At 50.4% G+C, this 14412-nt stretch overlaps 1 protein-coding gene across 1 annotated transcript in view; it reads right to left on the bottom strand.

Moving 5' to 3' along the window:
• Window positions 1-362: 362 nt before the first annotated feature.
• Window positions 363-14412, bottom strand: part of CD96 (CD96 molecule) — a 35942-nt gene continuing 21892 nt past the window's right edge. The window contains 4 exon segments of the mRNA XM_059467150.1: window positions 363-471; window positions 1518-1665; window positions 2721-2806; window positions 13368-13443. Coding sequence (XP_059323133.1) covers window positions 363-471; window positions 1518-1665; window positions 2721-2806; window positions 13368-13443 — 419 coding nt within the window.

Raw genomic sequence — 14412 nt, 5'->3', positions numbered from 1 at the left:
AGAGTTGTCATCTCTATACATTGAATAGATGGACAAGCTTCAACACTGTTCAGTCAGGCTGGCAGACTCACGTGTTAATCTGCTACCGTGGACAAGATAGCAAATTCCTAGTTCATCACCCAATTCAAATTAAGCATGTGTAATCTCACAGCGACACTTACTACGAATGTAGTGCATACATAGAGATACACAGGATGAAAGGAGTCTCCCAAGAAGTGCTCAGCTTCCAAAATTAATGACATGTAGGAGCTCTGAATTTTAATATGGGTCATTACCACCAAGCTCCTGTAACCACTGTTCCAAAGGCAGAGCCTTTTAACTGTGCCAGTCTTCTGCGTGCTACACAAGGGGTGCAGGTGGTGTTACAGGCTTTCTAGTTTGTGGCAGGATGGGGGAGTCCCATCAGACTCTACCATGGAGGTGTACTTTATTGGAGGTGGCGGTGGCTTAAAAGATGGAGGTCTGTTCATACTGAAATAGAAGAGAGAAAATGCACTATCACATGAAAGTAGCATGAAAGATAGTCGTAAAATGTTCACAGGAGGAGGTGGATTGGCACTAAGTCATTATAAGAGCACCTGACATTAGGTCTTACATACTGTGACTTCCCTGAGTCTGTTTTATAACCCCAGGACACCTTCTGCTATTCATTTGGCTTTCTTAGCTCCCACCTCACAGTTTTATTTCATTCATGTTTTAAAAGAACTGAACGTGGTCCTGATGAACTATTCAAAGTACTTGCATGGGCCTTTTGCTCACACTGCTCTCTGAAAGTATATTTAAAGACACGTAACTTTTTTTGATAGATTTAAAAATAAAGGTCCCACCTCAAATTAATTTAAAAAATAAATCCTGTTTTTATCTTTGATATACAGGATTTACAGTTGAGTTTTAAGAGGAATTTCTAGAATCATAGGTGATTAATTATAACTATGATTTTTTGAGAATTTTAATAATGTTGGTAAGATTTAAAATAATTGTCTCTTAGATATTGCTTTCACCAGTAGATCTTAGAGTGTTTTAGTAGGGAATCAAACTTTGGTAATAATTACACATTCAATGCTTTTTTGACTGGGATTGAGTTTTGGGTAGCCTACTTTCACATATTTCATTCAAAACTCAAATAGACCTGCCCTAGAAGTACAATTTCATTAAAACATGTCCTCAAGTAACCATAGAAAATGAGAGAGCAAAAGTAGCTGGCAGGGAGGCTAATAGAAATGGGGGGCTCTGGGGACAAAAATTGACTTTTATTTTTCCCTTACACCCTGAAGCTGCACTGCAGCTCTTTTCTGAAGTTTATTTTAAGGAAAACCCACAGAACAGATGAAAGGACTGAGAACACTCTACATACTGCTGTATGAGAAAAATGGCATTAATGATCCATGTACTTAAAGGCCTTGTGTGCTATAACTCGTCTCAAATGAAAAGGTATGAATCCAAACAGCTGGGTTAGAGTTGGTGCTGCCCTCTGTGCCACCCTTCCCACCCCTATGGCTCCATTCACTGGTACTCACATCTCTTTCTGGTACTGACACCATTTGCTGATGCCTAAAGCTACCAGAGTGCTGCAGAGGAGGAGCAGGACAGCTACCACTGTTGGCCAGGGGAAGCCACTGGCTTTGGCGTTCCTCCTGTCACCTGTAAGGGACACATGGAGCTCATCTGAAGGTCCTCAGAGAGGAGGGAAATCAGGGCTTGGTGCCTGGGGCTTGCTGCTCCCTGCTCTGCATAGCGCTGCTGTCAGTGCAGCCACTCATCACCAGGCTGAGGTTCCCAAACTCTGAGCGCTGCAGCTCTGATTTATGGACTTAGCCCACTGTTGTTCTGACTGGGTGTGTGAGCTGATTTCAGACACCCACTGGCTCACTTTTCAAGATTATTTAGGCACAGCCCAGAGAGCATTTCATCCAAAACCCATTGGCTTTCTCTGTTCCCCTGTGAGCTGCTCAAGAAGCTGCATGTCACAGTGCAGACAGGCACATCTGCCAACCCTTGCCCTCCTTCCCAATGTTTTATTTTTCACACCACTGACACCAGACCCTGCCAAAACATCTGGCCAAGGGCTCAGCTGCCTTTTGAGGTGAGCTCTTGTCAGCAGCACAGTTTCCCAGTCCCATTCCAGCCGCCTCTCCCCACTGCAGTGCTGGGATTCCCCTCCCCTTCCCACTTCTGCACAGCCACCCTTGGGGGTGCTGACAGATGTGCCCTCAGGTCCTGGCTGTGGAGAAGAAGAAGAGAAGGAGCACAGTCCTCCTCCAGCTGCCAGAGGGTGCAGCAGTGACCTGGGTGCCAGAGAGATCCATGGGTGATACGCCTCAGTGTCAACTCCCGTTAAGCTAGCATCACCACCCTGTGCAAGGCTGGCCACACTGGTGCGTCACCCAGGCTGGGTCTTACCCACCATGGCAACCAGTGCTGTGGCAAGTCCACTACGCTGCATGAGCCATGAGCTTTCCCTGGGGCACACGAGTGTTACTGGCTAAATTTTGCTGCTGGAAGAAATCATACACTGGAACTTTACTTGCAGATGGAGGGAGAAGGCTGGAATACCAAAAGCCTGCGCCAACCTGTGATATTAGGATACAGAAGCTGTGACTCCTTTTTTCATCTCTTTTCCCTTATTTTGGAATCTCCTGGTCAAAAGGATGTGATGCTCCAGGTTTCGTGCTTCTGCAGTGGCATGCTGAAAGAAGAGGATATGCAGGATAACATCTTACTGTTCAGCAGGCTGCTGGTAGGAAAGAAATCTTTTCCTCTGGTAACTGAAATTGTCTGATCTGTGATGCTATAGGACAGGTTAATTATAAAGATATGGGCAGAGAACATTTTTAGTTACTTATTTGTTTGGGGTTTTTTTTGTTTTTTTTTTTTTTTTTTTTTAATGAAGGTTGTTTTGAACCCTCTGTTATTCACCCAGCTGAAAATTCCAAAGTCAGAAATTTCCAGGATCAGGGTCTAAAAATTCACTTGGCAAGATGCCTACATTTTTGGCCCGTGACCTGGTGTTGGATAAAAGAAGGAAGGAAGTGGCGGAAGGAAGGAAGTGGCGGAAGGAAGGAAGTGGCGGAAGGAAGGAAGTGGCGGAAGGAAGGAAGTGGCGGAAGGAAGGAAGGAAGGAAGGAAGGAAGGAAGGAAGGAAGGAAGGAAGGAAGGAAGGAAGGAAGGAAGGAAGGAAGGAAGGAAGGAAGGAAGGAAGGAAGGAAGGAAGGAAGGAAGGAAGGAAGTGGCGGAAGGAAGGAAGTGGCGGAAGGAAGGAAGTGGCGGAAAGAAGTGGCGGAAGGAAGTGGCGGAAGGAAGGAAGTGGCGGAAGGAAGGAAGTGGCGGAAGGAAGGAAGTGGCGGAAGGAAGGAAGGAAGGAAGGAAGGAAGGAAGGAAGGAAGGAAGGAAGGAAGGAAGGAAGGAAGGAAGGAAGGAAGGAAGGAAGGAAGGAAGGAAGGAAGTGGCGGAAGGAAGGAAGGAAGTGGCGGAAGGAAGGAAGTGGCGGAAGGAAGTGGCGGAAGGAAGGAAGGAAGTGGCGGAAGGAAGGAAGTGGCGGAAGGAAGGAAGTGGCGGAAGGAAGTGGCGGAAGGAAGGAAGTGGCGGAAGGAAGTGGCGGAAGGAAGGAAGTGGCGGAAGGAAGGAAGTGGCGGAAGGAAGTGGCGAAAGGAAGTGGCGGAAGGAAGGAAGGAAGTGGCGGAAGGAAGTGGCAGAAGGAAGTGGCGAAAGGAAGTGGCGGAAGGAAGGAAGGAAGTGGCGGAAGGAAGTGGCGGAAGGAAGTGGCGGAAGGAAGTGGCGGAAGGAAGGAAGTGGCGGAAGGAAGGAAGTGGCGGAAGGAAGGAAGTGGCGGAAGGAAGGAAGGAAGTGGCGGAAGGAAGGAAGTGGCGGAAGGAAGGAAGGAAGGAAGGAAGGAAGGAAGGAAGGAAGGAAGGAAGGAAGGAAGGAAGGAAGGAAGGAAGGAAGGAAGGAAGGAAGTGGCGGAAGGAACTGGCGGAAGGAAGGAAGGAAGTGGCGGAAGGAAGTGGCGGAAGGAAGTGGCGGAAGGAAGTGGCGGAAGGAAGTGGCGGAAGGAAGGAAGGAAGGAAGGAAGGAAGGAAGGAAGGAAGGAAGGAAGGAAGGAAGGAAGGAAGGAAGGAAGGAAGGAAGGAAGGAAGGAAGGAAGGAAGGAAGGAAGGAAGGAAGGAAGGAAGGAAGGAAGTGGCGGAAGGAAGGAAGTGGCGGAAGGAAGGAAGGAAGGAAGGAAGTGGCGGAAGGAAGGAAGTGGCGGAAGGAAGGAAGTGGCGGAAGGAAGTGGCGGAAGGAAGGAAGGAAGGAAGGAAGGAAGGAAGGAAGGAAGGAAGGAAGGAAGGAAGTGGCGGAAGGAAGGAAGTGGCGGAAGGAAGTGGCGGAAGGAAGTGGCGGAAGGAAGTGGCGGAAGGAAGTGGCGGAAGGAAGTGGCGGAAGGAAGTGGCGGAAGGAAGTGGCGGAAGGAAGGAAGGAAGGAAGGAAGGAAGGAAGGAAGGAAGGAAGGAAGGAAGGAAGGAAGGAAGGAAGGAAGGAAGTGGCGGAAGAAAGTGGCGGAAGGAAGTGGCGGAAGGAAGTGGCGGAAGGAAGTGGCGGAAGGAAGGAAGTGGCGGAAGGAAGTGGCGGAAGGAAGGAAGTGGCGGAAGGAAGGAAGTGGCGGAAGGAAGTGGCGGAAGGAAGGAAGGAAGGAAGTGGCGGAAGGAAGGAAGTGGCGGAAGGAAGTGGCGGAAGGAAGTGGCGGAAGGAAGTGGCGGAAGGAAGTGGCGGAAGGAAGGAAGGAAGGAAGGAAGGAAGGAAGGAAGGAAGGAAGGAAGGAAGGAAGGAAGGAAGGAAGGAAGGAAGGAAGGAAGGAAGGAAGGAAGGAAGGAAGTGGCGGAAGGAAGTGGCGGAAGGAAGGAAGGAAGGAAGGAAGGAAGGAAGGAAGGAAGGAAGGAAGGAAGGAAGGAAGGAAGGAAGGAAGGAAGGAAGGAAGGAAGGAAGGAAGGAAGGAAGGAAGGAAGGAAGGAAGTGGCGGAAGGAAGGAAGTGGCGGAAGGAAGTGGCGGAAGGAAGTGGCGGAAGGAAGGAAGGAAGGAAGTGGCGGAAGGAAGGAAGTGGCGGAAGGAAGGAAGTGGCGGAAGGAAGGAAGGAAGTGGCGGAAGGAAGTGGCGGAAGGAAGTGGCGGAAGGAAGGAAGTGGCGGAAGGAAGGAAGGAAGGAAGGAAGGAAGGAAGGAAGGAAGGAAGGAAGGAAGGAAGGAAGGAAGGAAGGAAGGAAGGAAGGAAGGAAGGAAGGAAGTGGCGGAAGGAAGGAAGGAAGTGGCGGAAGCAAGTGGCGGAAGGAAGTGGCGGAAGGAAGTGGCGGAAGGAAGTGGCGGAAGGAAGGAAGGAAGGAAGTGGCGGAAGGAAGGAAGTGGCGGAAGGAAGGAAGTGGCGGAAGGAAGTGGCGGAAGGAAGGAAGTGGCGGAAGGAAGGAAGTGGCGGAAGGAAGTGGCGGAAGGAAGTGGCGGAAGGAAGGAAGTGGCGGAAGGAAGGAAGTGGCGGAAGGAAGGAAGTGGCGGAAGGAAGTGGCGGAAGGAAGTGGCGGAAGGAAGTGGCGGAAGGAAGGAAGGAAGGAAGGAAGGAAGGAAGGAAGGAAGGAAGGAAGGAAGGAAGGAAGGAAGGAAGGAAGGAAGGAAGGAAGGAAGGAAGGAAGTGGCGGAAGGAGCAAGTGGCGGAAGGAAGTGGCGGAAGGAAGTGGCGGAAGGAAGTGGCGGAAGGAAGGAAGGAAGGAAGTGGCGGAAGGAAGGAAGTGGCGGAAGGAAGGAAGTGGCGGAAGGAAGTGGCGGAAGGAAGTGGCGGAAGGAAGTGGCGGAAGGAAGGAAGTGGCGGAAGGAAGGAAGTGGCGGAAGGAAGTGGCGGAAGGAAGTGGCGGAAGGAAGTGGCGGAAGGAAGTGGCGGAAGGAAGGAAGTGGCGGAAGGAAGGAAGTGGCGGAAGGAAGTGGCGGAAGGAAGGAAGGAAGGAAGGAAGGAAGGAAGGAAGGAAGGAAGGAAGGAAGGAAGGAAGGAAGGAAGGAAGGAAGGAAGGAAGGAAGTGGCGGAAGGAAGTGGCGGAAGGAAGGAAGGAAGTGGCGGAAGGAAGGAAGGAAGTGGCGGAAGTGGCGGAAGGAAGGAAGTGGCGGAAGGAAGGAAGGAAGGAAGGAAGGAAGGAAGGAAGGAAGGAAGGAAGGAAGGAAGGAAGGAAGGAAGGAAGGAAGGAAGGAAGGAAGGAAGGAAGGAAGGAAGGAAGGAAGTGGCGGAAGGAAGTGGCGGAAGGAAGGAAGGAAGGAAGGAAGGAAGGAAGGAAGGAAGGAAGGAAGGAAGGAAGGAAGGAAGGAAGGAAGGAAGGAGGAAGGAAGGAAGGAAGGAAGGAAGGAAGGAAGGAAGGAAGGAAGGAAGGAAGTGGCGGAAGGAAGGAAGTGGCGGAAGGAAGGAAGTGGCGGAAGGAAGGAAGTGGCGGAAGGAAGTGGCGGAAGGAAGTGGCGGAAGGAAGGAAGGAAGGAAGTGGCGGAAGGAAGGAAGTGGCGGAAGGAAGGAAGTGGCGGAAGGAAGGAAGGAAGTGGCGGAAGGAAGTGGCGGAAGGAAGTGGCGGAAGGAAGGAAGTGGCGGAAGGAAGGAAGGAAGGAAGGAAGGAAGGAAGGAAGGAAGGAAGGAAGGAGGAAGGAAGGAAGGAAGGAAGGAAGGAAGGAAGGAAGGAAGGAAGGAAGGAAGGAAGGAAGTGGCGGAAGGAAGGAAGGAAGTGGCGGAAGCAAGTGGCGGAAGGAAGTGGCGGAAGGAAGTGGCGGAAGGAAGTGGCGGAAGGAAGGAAGGAAGGAAGTGGCGGAAGGAAGGAAGTGGCGGAAGGAAGGAAGTGGCGGAAGGAAGTGGCGGAAGGAAGGAAGTGGCGGAAGGAAGGAAGTGGCGGAAGGAAGTGGCGGAAGGAAGTGGCGGAAGGAAGGAAGTGGCGGAAGGAAGGAAGTGGCGGAAGGAAGGAAGTGGCGGAAGGAAGTGGCGGAAGGAAGTGGCGGAAGGAAGTGGCGGAAGGAAGGAAGGAAGGAAGGAAGGAAGGAAGGAAGGAAGGAAGGAAGGAAGGAAGGAAGGAAGGAAGGAAGGAAGGAAGGAAGGAAGGAAGGAAGGAAGGAAGGAAGTGGCGGAAGCAAGTGGCGGAAGGAAGTGGCGGAAGGAAGTGGCGGAAGGAAGTGGCGGAAGGAAGGAAGGAAGGAAGTGGCGGAAGGAAGGAAGTGGCGGAAGGAAGGAAGTGGCGGAAGGAAGTGGCGGAAGGAAGTGGCGGAAGGAAGTGGCGGAAGGAAGGAAGTGGCGGAAGGAAGGAAGTGGCGGAAGGAAGTGGCGGAAGGAAGTGGCGGAAGGAAGTGGCGGAAGGAAGTGGCGGAAGGAAGGAAGTGGCGGAAGGAAGGAAGTGGCGGAAGGAAGTGGCGGAAGGAAGGAAGGAAGGAAGGAAGGAAGGAAGGAAGGAAGGAAGGAAGGAAGGAAGGAAGTGGCGGAAGGAAGTGGCGGAAGGAAGGAAGGAAGTGGCGGAAGGAAGGAAGGAAGTGGCGGAAGTGGCGGAAGGAAGGAAGTGGCGGAAGGAAGGAAGGAAGGAAGGAAGGAAGGAAGGAAGGAAGGAAGGAAGGAAGTGGCGGAAGGAAGTGGCGGAAGGAAGTGGCGGAAGGAAGTGGCGGAAGGAAGGAAGGAAGGAAGTGGCGGAAGGAAGGAAGTGGCGGAAGGAAGGAAGGAAGGAAGGAAGGAAGGAAGTGGCGGAAGGAAGTGGCGGAAGGAAGTGGCGGAAGGAAGGAAGGAAGGAAGGAAGGAAGGAAGGAAGGAAGTGGCGGAAGGAAGTGGCGGAAGGAAGTGGCGGAAGGAAGGAAGTGGCGGAAGGAAGGAAGTGGCGGAAGGAAGTGGCGGAAGGAAGTGGCGGAAGGAAGTGGCGGAAGGAAGTGGCGGAAGGAAGGAAGGAAGTGGCGGAAGGAAGTGGCGGAAGGAAGTGGCGGAAGGAAGTGGCGGAAGGAAGTGGCGGAAGGAAGTGGCGGAAGGAAGGAAGGAAGGAAGGAAGGAAGGAAGGAAGGAAGGAAGGAAGGAAGGAAGGAAGGAAGGAAGGAAGGAAGTGGCGGAAGGAAGGAAGGAAGTGGCGGAAGGAAGGAAGGAAGGAAGGAAGGAAGGAAGGAAGGAAGGAAGGAAGGAAGGAAGGAAGGAAGGAAGTGGCGGAAGTGGCGGAAGGAAGGAAGTGGCGGAAGGAAGGAAGTGGCGGAAGGAAGTGGCGGAAGGAAGGAAGTGGCGGAAGGAAGGAAGGAAGGAAGGAAGGAAGGAAGGAAGTGGCGGAAGGAAGGAAGTGGCGGAAGGAAGGAAGTGGCGGAAGGAAGGAAGTGGCGGAAGGAAGTGGCGGAAGGAAGTGGCGGAAGGAAGGAAGTGGCGGAAGGAAGTGGCGGAAGGAAGTGGCGGAAGGAAGTGGCGGAAGGAAGTGGCGGAAGGAAGGAAGGAAGTGGCGGAAGGAAGTGGCGGAAGGAAGTGGCGGAAGGAAGTGGCGGAAGGAAGTGGCGGAAGGAAGTGGCGGAAGGAAGTGGCGGAAGGAAGTGGCGGAAGGAAGGAAGGAAGGAAGGAAGGAAGGAAGGAAGGAAGGAAGGAAGGAAGTGGCGGAAGGAAGGAAGGAAGGAAGGAAGGAAGGAAGGAAGGAAGGAAGGAAGGAAGGAAGGAAGGAAGGAAGTGGCGGAAGTGGCGGAAGGAAGGAAGTGGCGGAAGGAAGGAAGTGGCGGAAGGAAGGAAGTGGCGGAAGGAAGGAAGGAAGGAAGGAAGGAAGGAAGGAAGGAAGGAAGGAAGGAAGGAAGGAAGGAAGGAAGGAAGGAAGGAAGGAAGGAAGGAAGTGGCGGAAGGAAGGAAGGAAGTGGCGGAAGGAAGTGGCGGAAGGAAGTGGCGGAAGGAAGTGGCGGAAGGAAGTGGCGGAAGGAAGTGGCGGAAGGAAGTGGCGGAAGGAAGGAAGGAAGGAAGGAAGGAAGGAAGGAAGGAAGGAAGGAAGGAAGGAAGGAAGGAAGTGGCGGAAGGAAGGAAGTGGCGGAAGGAAGTGGCGGAAGGAAGTGGCGGAAGGAAGGAAGTGGCGGAAGGAAGGAAGTGGCGGAAGGAAGTGGCGGAAGGAAGTGGCGGAAGGAAGTGGCGGAAGGAAGTGGCGGAAGGAAGGAAGGAAGTGGCGGAAGGAAGTGGCGGAAGGAAGTGGCGGAAGGAAGTGGCGGAAGGAAGTGGCGGAAGGAAGTGGCGGAAGGAAGTGGCGGAAGGAAGGAAGGAAGGAAGGAAGGAAGTGGCGGAAGGAAGGAAGGAAGGAAGGAAGGAAGGAAGGAAGGAAGGAAGGAAGGAAGGAAGGAAGGAAGGAAGGAAGGAAGGAAGGAAGGAAGGAAGGAAGGAAGGAAGGAAGGAAGGAAGGAAGTGGTGGAAGGAAGGAAGGAAGGAAGGAAGGAAGGAAGGAAGGAAGGAAGGAAGGAAGGAAGGAAGGAAGGAAGGAAGGAAGGAAGGAAGGAAGGAAGGAAGGAAGGAAGGAAGGAAGGAAGTGGCGGAAGGAAGTGGCGGAAGGAAGTGGCGGAAGGAAGGAAGGAAGGAAGGAAGGAAGGAAGGAAGGAAGGAAGGAAGGAAGGAAGGAAGGAAGGAAGGAAGGAAGGAAGGAAGGAAGGAAGGAAGGAAGGAAGGAAGGAAGTGGCGGAAGGAAGGAAGGAAGTGGCGGAAGGAAGGAAGTGGCGGAAGGAAGTGGCGGAAGGAAGTGGCGGAAGGAAGTGGCGGAAGGAACTTGTGGAAGTGGCGGAAGGAAGTGGCGGAAGGAAGTGGCGGAAGGAAGTGGCGGAAGGAAGGAAGGAAGTGGCGGAAGGAAGTGGCGGAAGGAAGTGGCGGAAGGAAGTGGCGGAAGGAAGTGGCGGAAGGAAGTGGCGGAAGGAAGTGGCGGAAGGAAGGAAGGAAGGAAGGAAGGAAGGAAGGAAGTGGCGGAAGGAAGTGGCGGAAGGAAGTGGCGGAAGGAAGGAAGTGGCGGAAGGAAGTGGCGGAAGGAAATGGCGGAAGGAAGTGGCGGAAGGAAGTGGCGGAAGGAAGGAAGGAAGTGGCGGAAGGAAGTGGCGGAAGGAAGTGGCGGAAGGAAGGAAGTGGCGGAAGGAAGTGGGGGAAGGAAGGAAGGAAGGAAGGAAGGAAGGAAGGAAGGAAGGAAGGAAGGAAGGAAGGAAGGAAGGAAGGAAGGAAGGAAGGAAGGAAGGAAGGAAGGAAGGAAGGAAGGAAGGAAGGAAGGAAGTGGCGGAAGGAAGGAAGTGGCGGAAGGAAGTGGCGGAAGGAAGGAAGGAAGTGGCGGAAGGAAGGAAGTGGCGGAAGGAAGGAAGTGGCGGAAGGAAGTGGCGGAAGGAAGGAAGGAAGGAAGGAAGGAAGGAAGGAAGGAAGGAAGGAAGGAAGTGGCGGAAGGAAGGAAGTGGCGGAAGGAAGTGGCGGAAGGAAGTGGCGGAAGGAAGGAAGTGGCGGAAGGAAGTGGCGGAAGGAAGTGGCGGAAGGAAGGAAGGAAGTGGCGGAAGGAAGTGGCGGAAGGAAGTGGCGGAAGGAAGTGGCGGAAGGAAGGAAGGAAGGAAGGAAGGAAGTAAGTGGCGGAAGGAAGTGGCGGAAGGAAGTGGCGGAAGGAAGTGGCGGAAGGAAGTGGCGGAAGGAAGGAAGGAAGGAAGGAAGGAAGGAAGGAAGGAAGGAAGGAAGGAAGGAAGGAAGGAAGGAAGGAAGGAAGGAAGGAAGGAAGGAAGGAAGGAAGTGGCGGAAGGAAGGAAGGAAGTGGCGGAAGGAAGTGGCGGAAGGAAGGAAGTGGCGGAAGGAAGGAAGTGGCGGAAGGAAGGAAGTGGCGGAAGGAAGTGGCGGAAGGAAGTGGCGGAAGGAAGTGGCGGAAGGAAGTGGCGGAAGGAAGGAAGGAAGGAAGGAAGGAAGGAAGGAAGGAAGGAAGGAAGGAAGGAAGGAAGGAAGGAAGGAAGGAAGGAAGGAAGTGGCGGAAGGAAGTGGCGGAAGGAAGTGGCGGAAGGAAGTGGCGGAAGGAAGGAAGTGGCGGAAGGAAGTGGCGGAAGGAAGTGGCGGAAGGAAGTGGCGGAAGGAAGTGGCGGAAGGAAGTGGCGGAAGGAAGTGGCGGAAGGAAGGAAGGAAGGAAGTGGCGGAAGGAAGGAAGGAAGTGGCGGAAGGAAGGAAGGGAGGGAGGGAGGGAGGGAGGGAGGGAGGGAGGGAGGGAGGGAGGGAGGGAGGGAGGGAGGGAGAAAGTTAAGATGTTCCAGCAAGCCAGCATTGAGGCAGCTTTGAGCAGCAGAGCTGTCTGGGAGAATGATGAGCTTTACCTCATTGATGGCAATGAGTAACCTTAAGAGCCACAGATGATTTTTTGTCTGACCCACAAAAATTGTCTACCATCTGTTTATAGACAGTTTTTTCCCATCCTTCTGATGGTTCAGATCAGTGCCCCATAAGGGACACATTTCTGTTTTTTCTATCCTTCTCTACATTCACAGCTTCTGAAATAATAGTTAAATACTCATCTAGACAATGGCACAGCATTTCCAGAGCTCCCATGGCACTTCTGATATGGGGATCCAGTGATGAAATTATTCAAATTTGTATAAAAAGAAATAATGACCTTCAATTGTCTTACAAAACTGTACACGATTACTTCATTAGGCTCTGCTGTGGCTGTTTTGGACTCTGACTTTCTCTGATGCACACAACAAATGAAACAACAGAGTAACCTGACAGTCTCTGATATAACTGCTGATTTATAAATGCAAGACAAAAACCTAGCTTTAAATTATGTAAATGACTAACCTGACAGAACCAAGAAAATCTCTTTATTGTGAGATGCTTGCTGGCTTTGACTGAAATTGAGAGTTCAAGTGTGTGTGTCTGTGTATGTGTGTATGTGTATGTGTGCATTAAAAAGATGTAGTTTTAGGGCACTGTAAAAACTGAGATTTTTGGATGTTAATTCAGTTCTTTTCTACTTGCTTATTAGGTGTTTGATTTTAAGTGAATTGGTATGACACATCTCACATATGTAAAATGCATAGCATTTTACAAAGTTATACACAAAATAAAAGGATATACACTTAGAAATGCGATAGGACTGTGCAGTATACATCACATTGATGAGCATTATTTATTCCTATTTACATAATGGCTTATGTTAGAGCATCCCAGACCACAATGATAATGGTAATCACTGTTGTAGGAGCCCAGGGGCCCCGGGAGGGCACAGGGATTCATGTGTATGCCTCAGCACACTTACTGGTACCTGTGTGCTCTGAAACTGCCCTCAATTACAGCTGCTGGACCAAGGACCCTTCAAGGCCATTATCTCTTAGCTGGTGTTCAGGCAGGCACAGGTGTAGGGAAGCAGTGGTGGGGATGTGGGGATGAGTGGAGCAACACAGTATCCCCTGCAAATAGTAGAGTAATTCAGCATGCTTTTAGAAAAAATTGCAACCAGCAAGCTGTGCAAGAGCAGAATTGTGGAGCATTAGAAGCTGTCACAAGGTTGTGGTATAACTGCATGGTTGTGGGTGCTACTAAAAATGCATTCACAAAATGGAAAGCAGCTGCTACATTTGTGCCTCAGCCAAAAGACAACTCCCATGGAAATGCAAAAGCACATTGACAAGTCCTGCTTTTTCCAAAACCACAAATGCAAACCAAGATGTTAAAAAAGGAAGTAACTTTGGGCTTTATACTGCAGAGATTTTCTGAAGGGAAAGACTAGTGAAAAAATGTTCACCCTTTGGGTTTTTTTATTGATTTATTGATCTTTAATGAGGCTGTCTTTCAATGTTCTATTAGCCAGCCTTTATTACTTCACATTATCTCATTATTTCCCTGCTGCTCTGCGATTTTATTTAGTTTCTCTGGCAATTTATTTCATCTATAAACTACCTTCAGCACTCACTACATTTGCCTAGCAACTATCTCAATTGTAATATTATGAAAATAAATATGTCTAATGAAACCAGGATTCTCAAATGTTTTTTCATTCCTCTTTTGCCACTGCAAATCCTCGACAGCTTGGAAACCCAAGCCTTTATCTTCTAACTCAGTGGAACTCAACAGGGAAATTGCTTCTGTGAAGTATTGAAAATCTGGTACACGTTACTCCACATGACTTTGGCCTCTGCTCAGACACAAGTTTTCCATGCTTAGTAATAATTTTTGCATGGCAATGTGGTGACTCTCAACTAGCAGCTGAAAATAAGCACCACAGAACTAGTGCTCTGAGAGAAGGCATCACAAATTGAGCCCCTGAGGACCTTCTGCTGTGGTTTTTACAAGATGCTCCAGATTACTGTAGGTTTGCAACCCAACATTCACTAAGCTGGTGCCACATTGACACTTTGGCTTCAGAACTCCTTTGCTGCAGTCCTGTGAAGCAAAGGAGATGTGTTGTCTACTCACATGCTGTTGTCAAAGCCTCGCTGAATGCCGTGGCACGGGTGTAGCCTTTTGCCTCTGTGGTAGAAGTTAGCACTCCTGCTGAAAAGCACAAAGCCTTGTAAAATTGCTGTAGGGAACCATATCACTTGTTTTTCATTTCCCCCCCTCTTTCTTCCCTGCTTTCTGACTAACAAGGTCAAATAGGTGTAGCTCGTTACTTGAGATGCTGGCTTTCCTCACACAGGCATTACACAAAGCTGTGTCAGGTTTGAACGCTTATCACAAGTTAGAAACTCAAGAGGAGTTTTACTGAGATAGGTAAATAAACTTAGAAAAACCATTTGAAGCATTTTTATATTTCATCTTATTTTCATGTGAACCTCAGGAGCTTGAGTGTACTGGCTGGTTTTGACCTGAAACCAGTAGAGCAATGAACAAACCTACATAAATCAGAATTTAGACAGGATGTCACCGGCTCCAGTGAAATAGAACTGTTTTCCCAACTAGCAAAAGGAAGTTTGGAAAAAGTTATAGTACAAGAGTCACATCTGTAATGTCTGATACCAAATACCAACTTATTTGACATTTTCCTTTAAGCATTTTTTAATTGCTAAGGTGTCTAGAGCTCAGCTAGGTATTTATCTGATATTCAAACACAGACAGATGGTAGCTAGCACGTAGACCTTCATTTTCCCAAGAGAATTATTTCACATTTACTAAAAAGAATCCATATTTCTTAACAACTGTCTCATTTTGGAAAAATATCAAGCCATCTGAACAAACCTGCAAAGGTGAACTGCAGCTTTAACTGATCATTCAAAGCCTAAGCATCTCTGGCTCAGTGATGGAGCAGTTGTGGCAACTAAGCAAAATCAGGCTACAGTTTTAGCAGCCTTGGTTTTGTTCCCCCTCTTCCTCCTCTTGCCTATATATGTGCATTCTTCTCTCATATGCATTTTCAGCTGTCTCTTAGATTTTCACTTGCAAATAACAGAAATGAACCAAACCAGTAGACTAAAACAGAAGGTTTGAGCTTGGTGCCCTGTGTTGACTGCAGCCCAGAGGATT

This window comes from Ammospiza nelsoni, chromosome 2 (genome assembly GCF_027579445.1).
Source record: "Ammospiza nelsoni isolate bAmmNel1 chromosome 2, bAmmNel1.pri, whole genome shotgun sequence".
Lineage (NCBI taxonomy): Eukaryota > Metazoa > Chordata > Aves > Passeriformes > Passerellidae > Ammospiza > Ammospiza nelsoni.
This window is presented reverse-complemented; position numbering and strand designations above follow the sequence as displayed.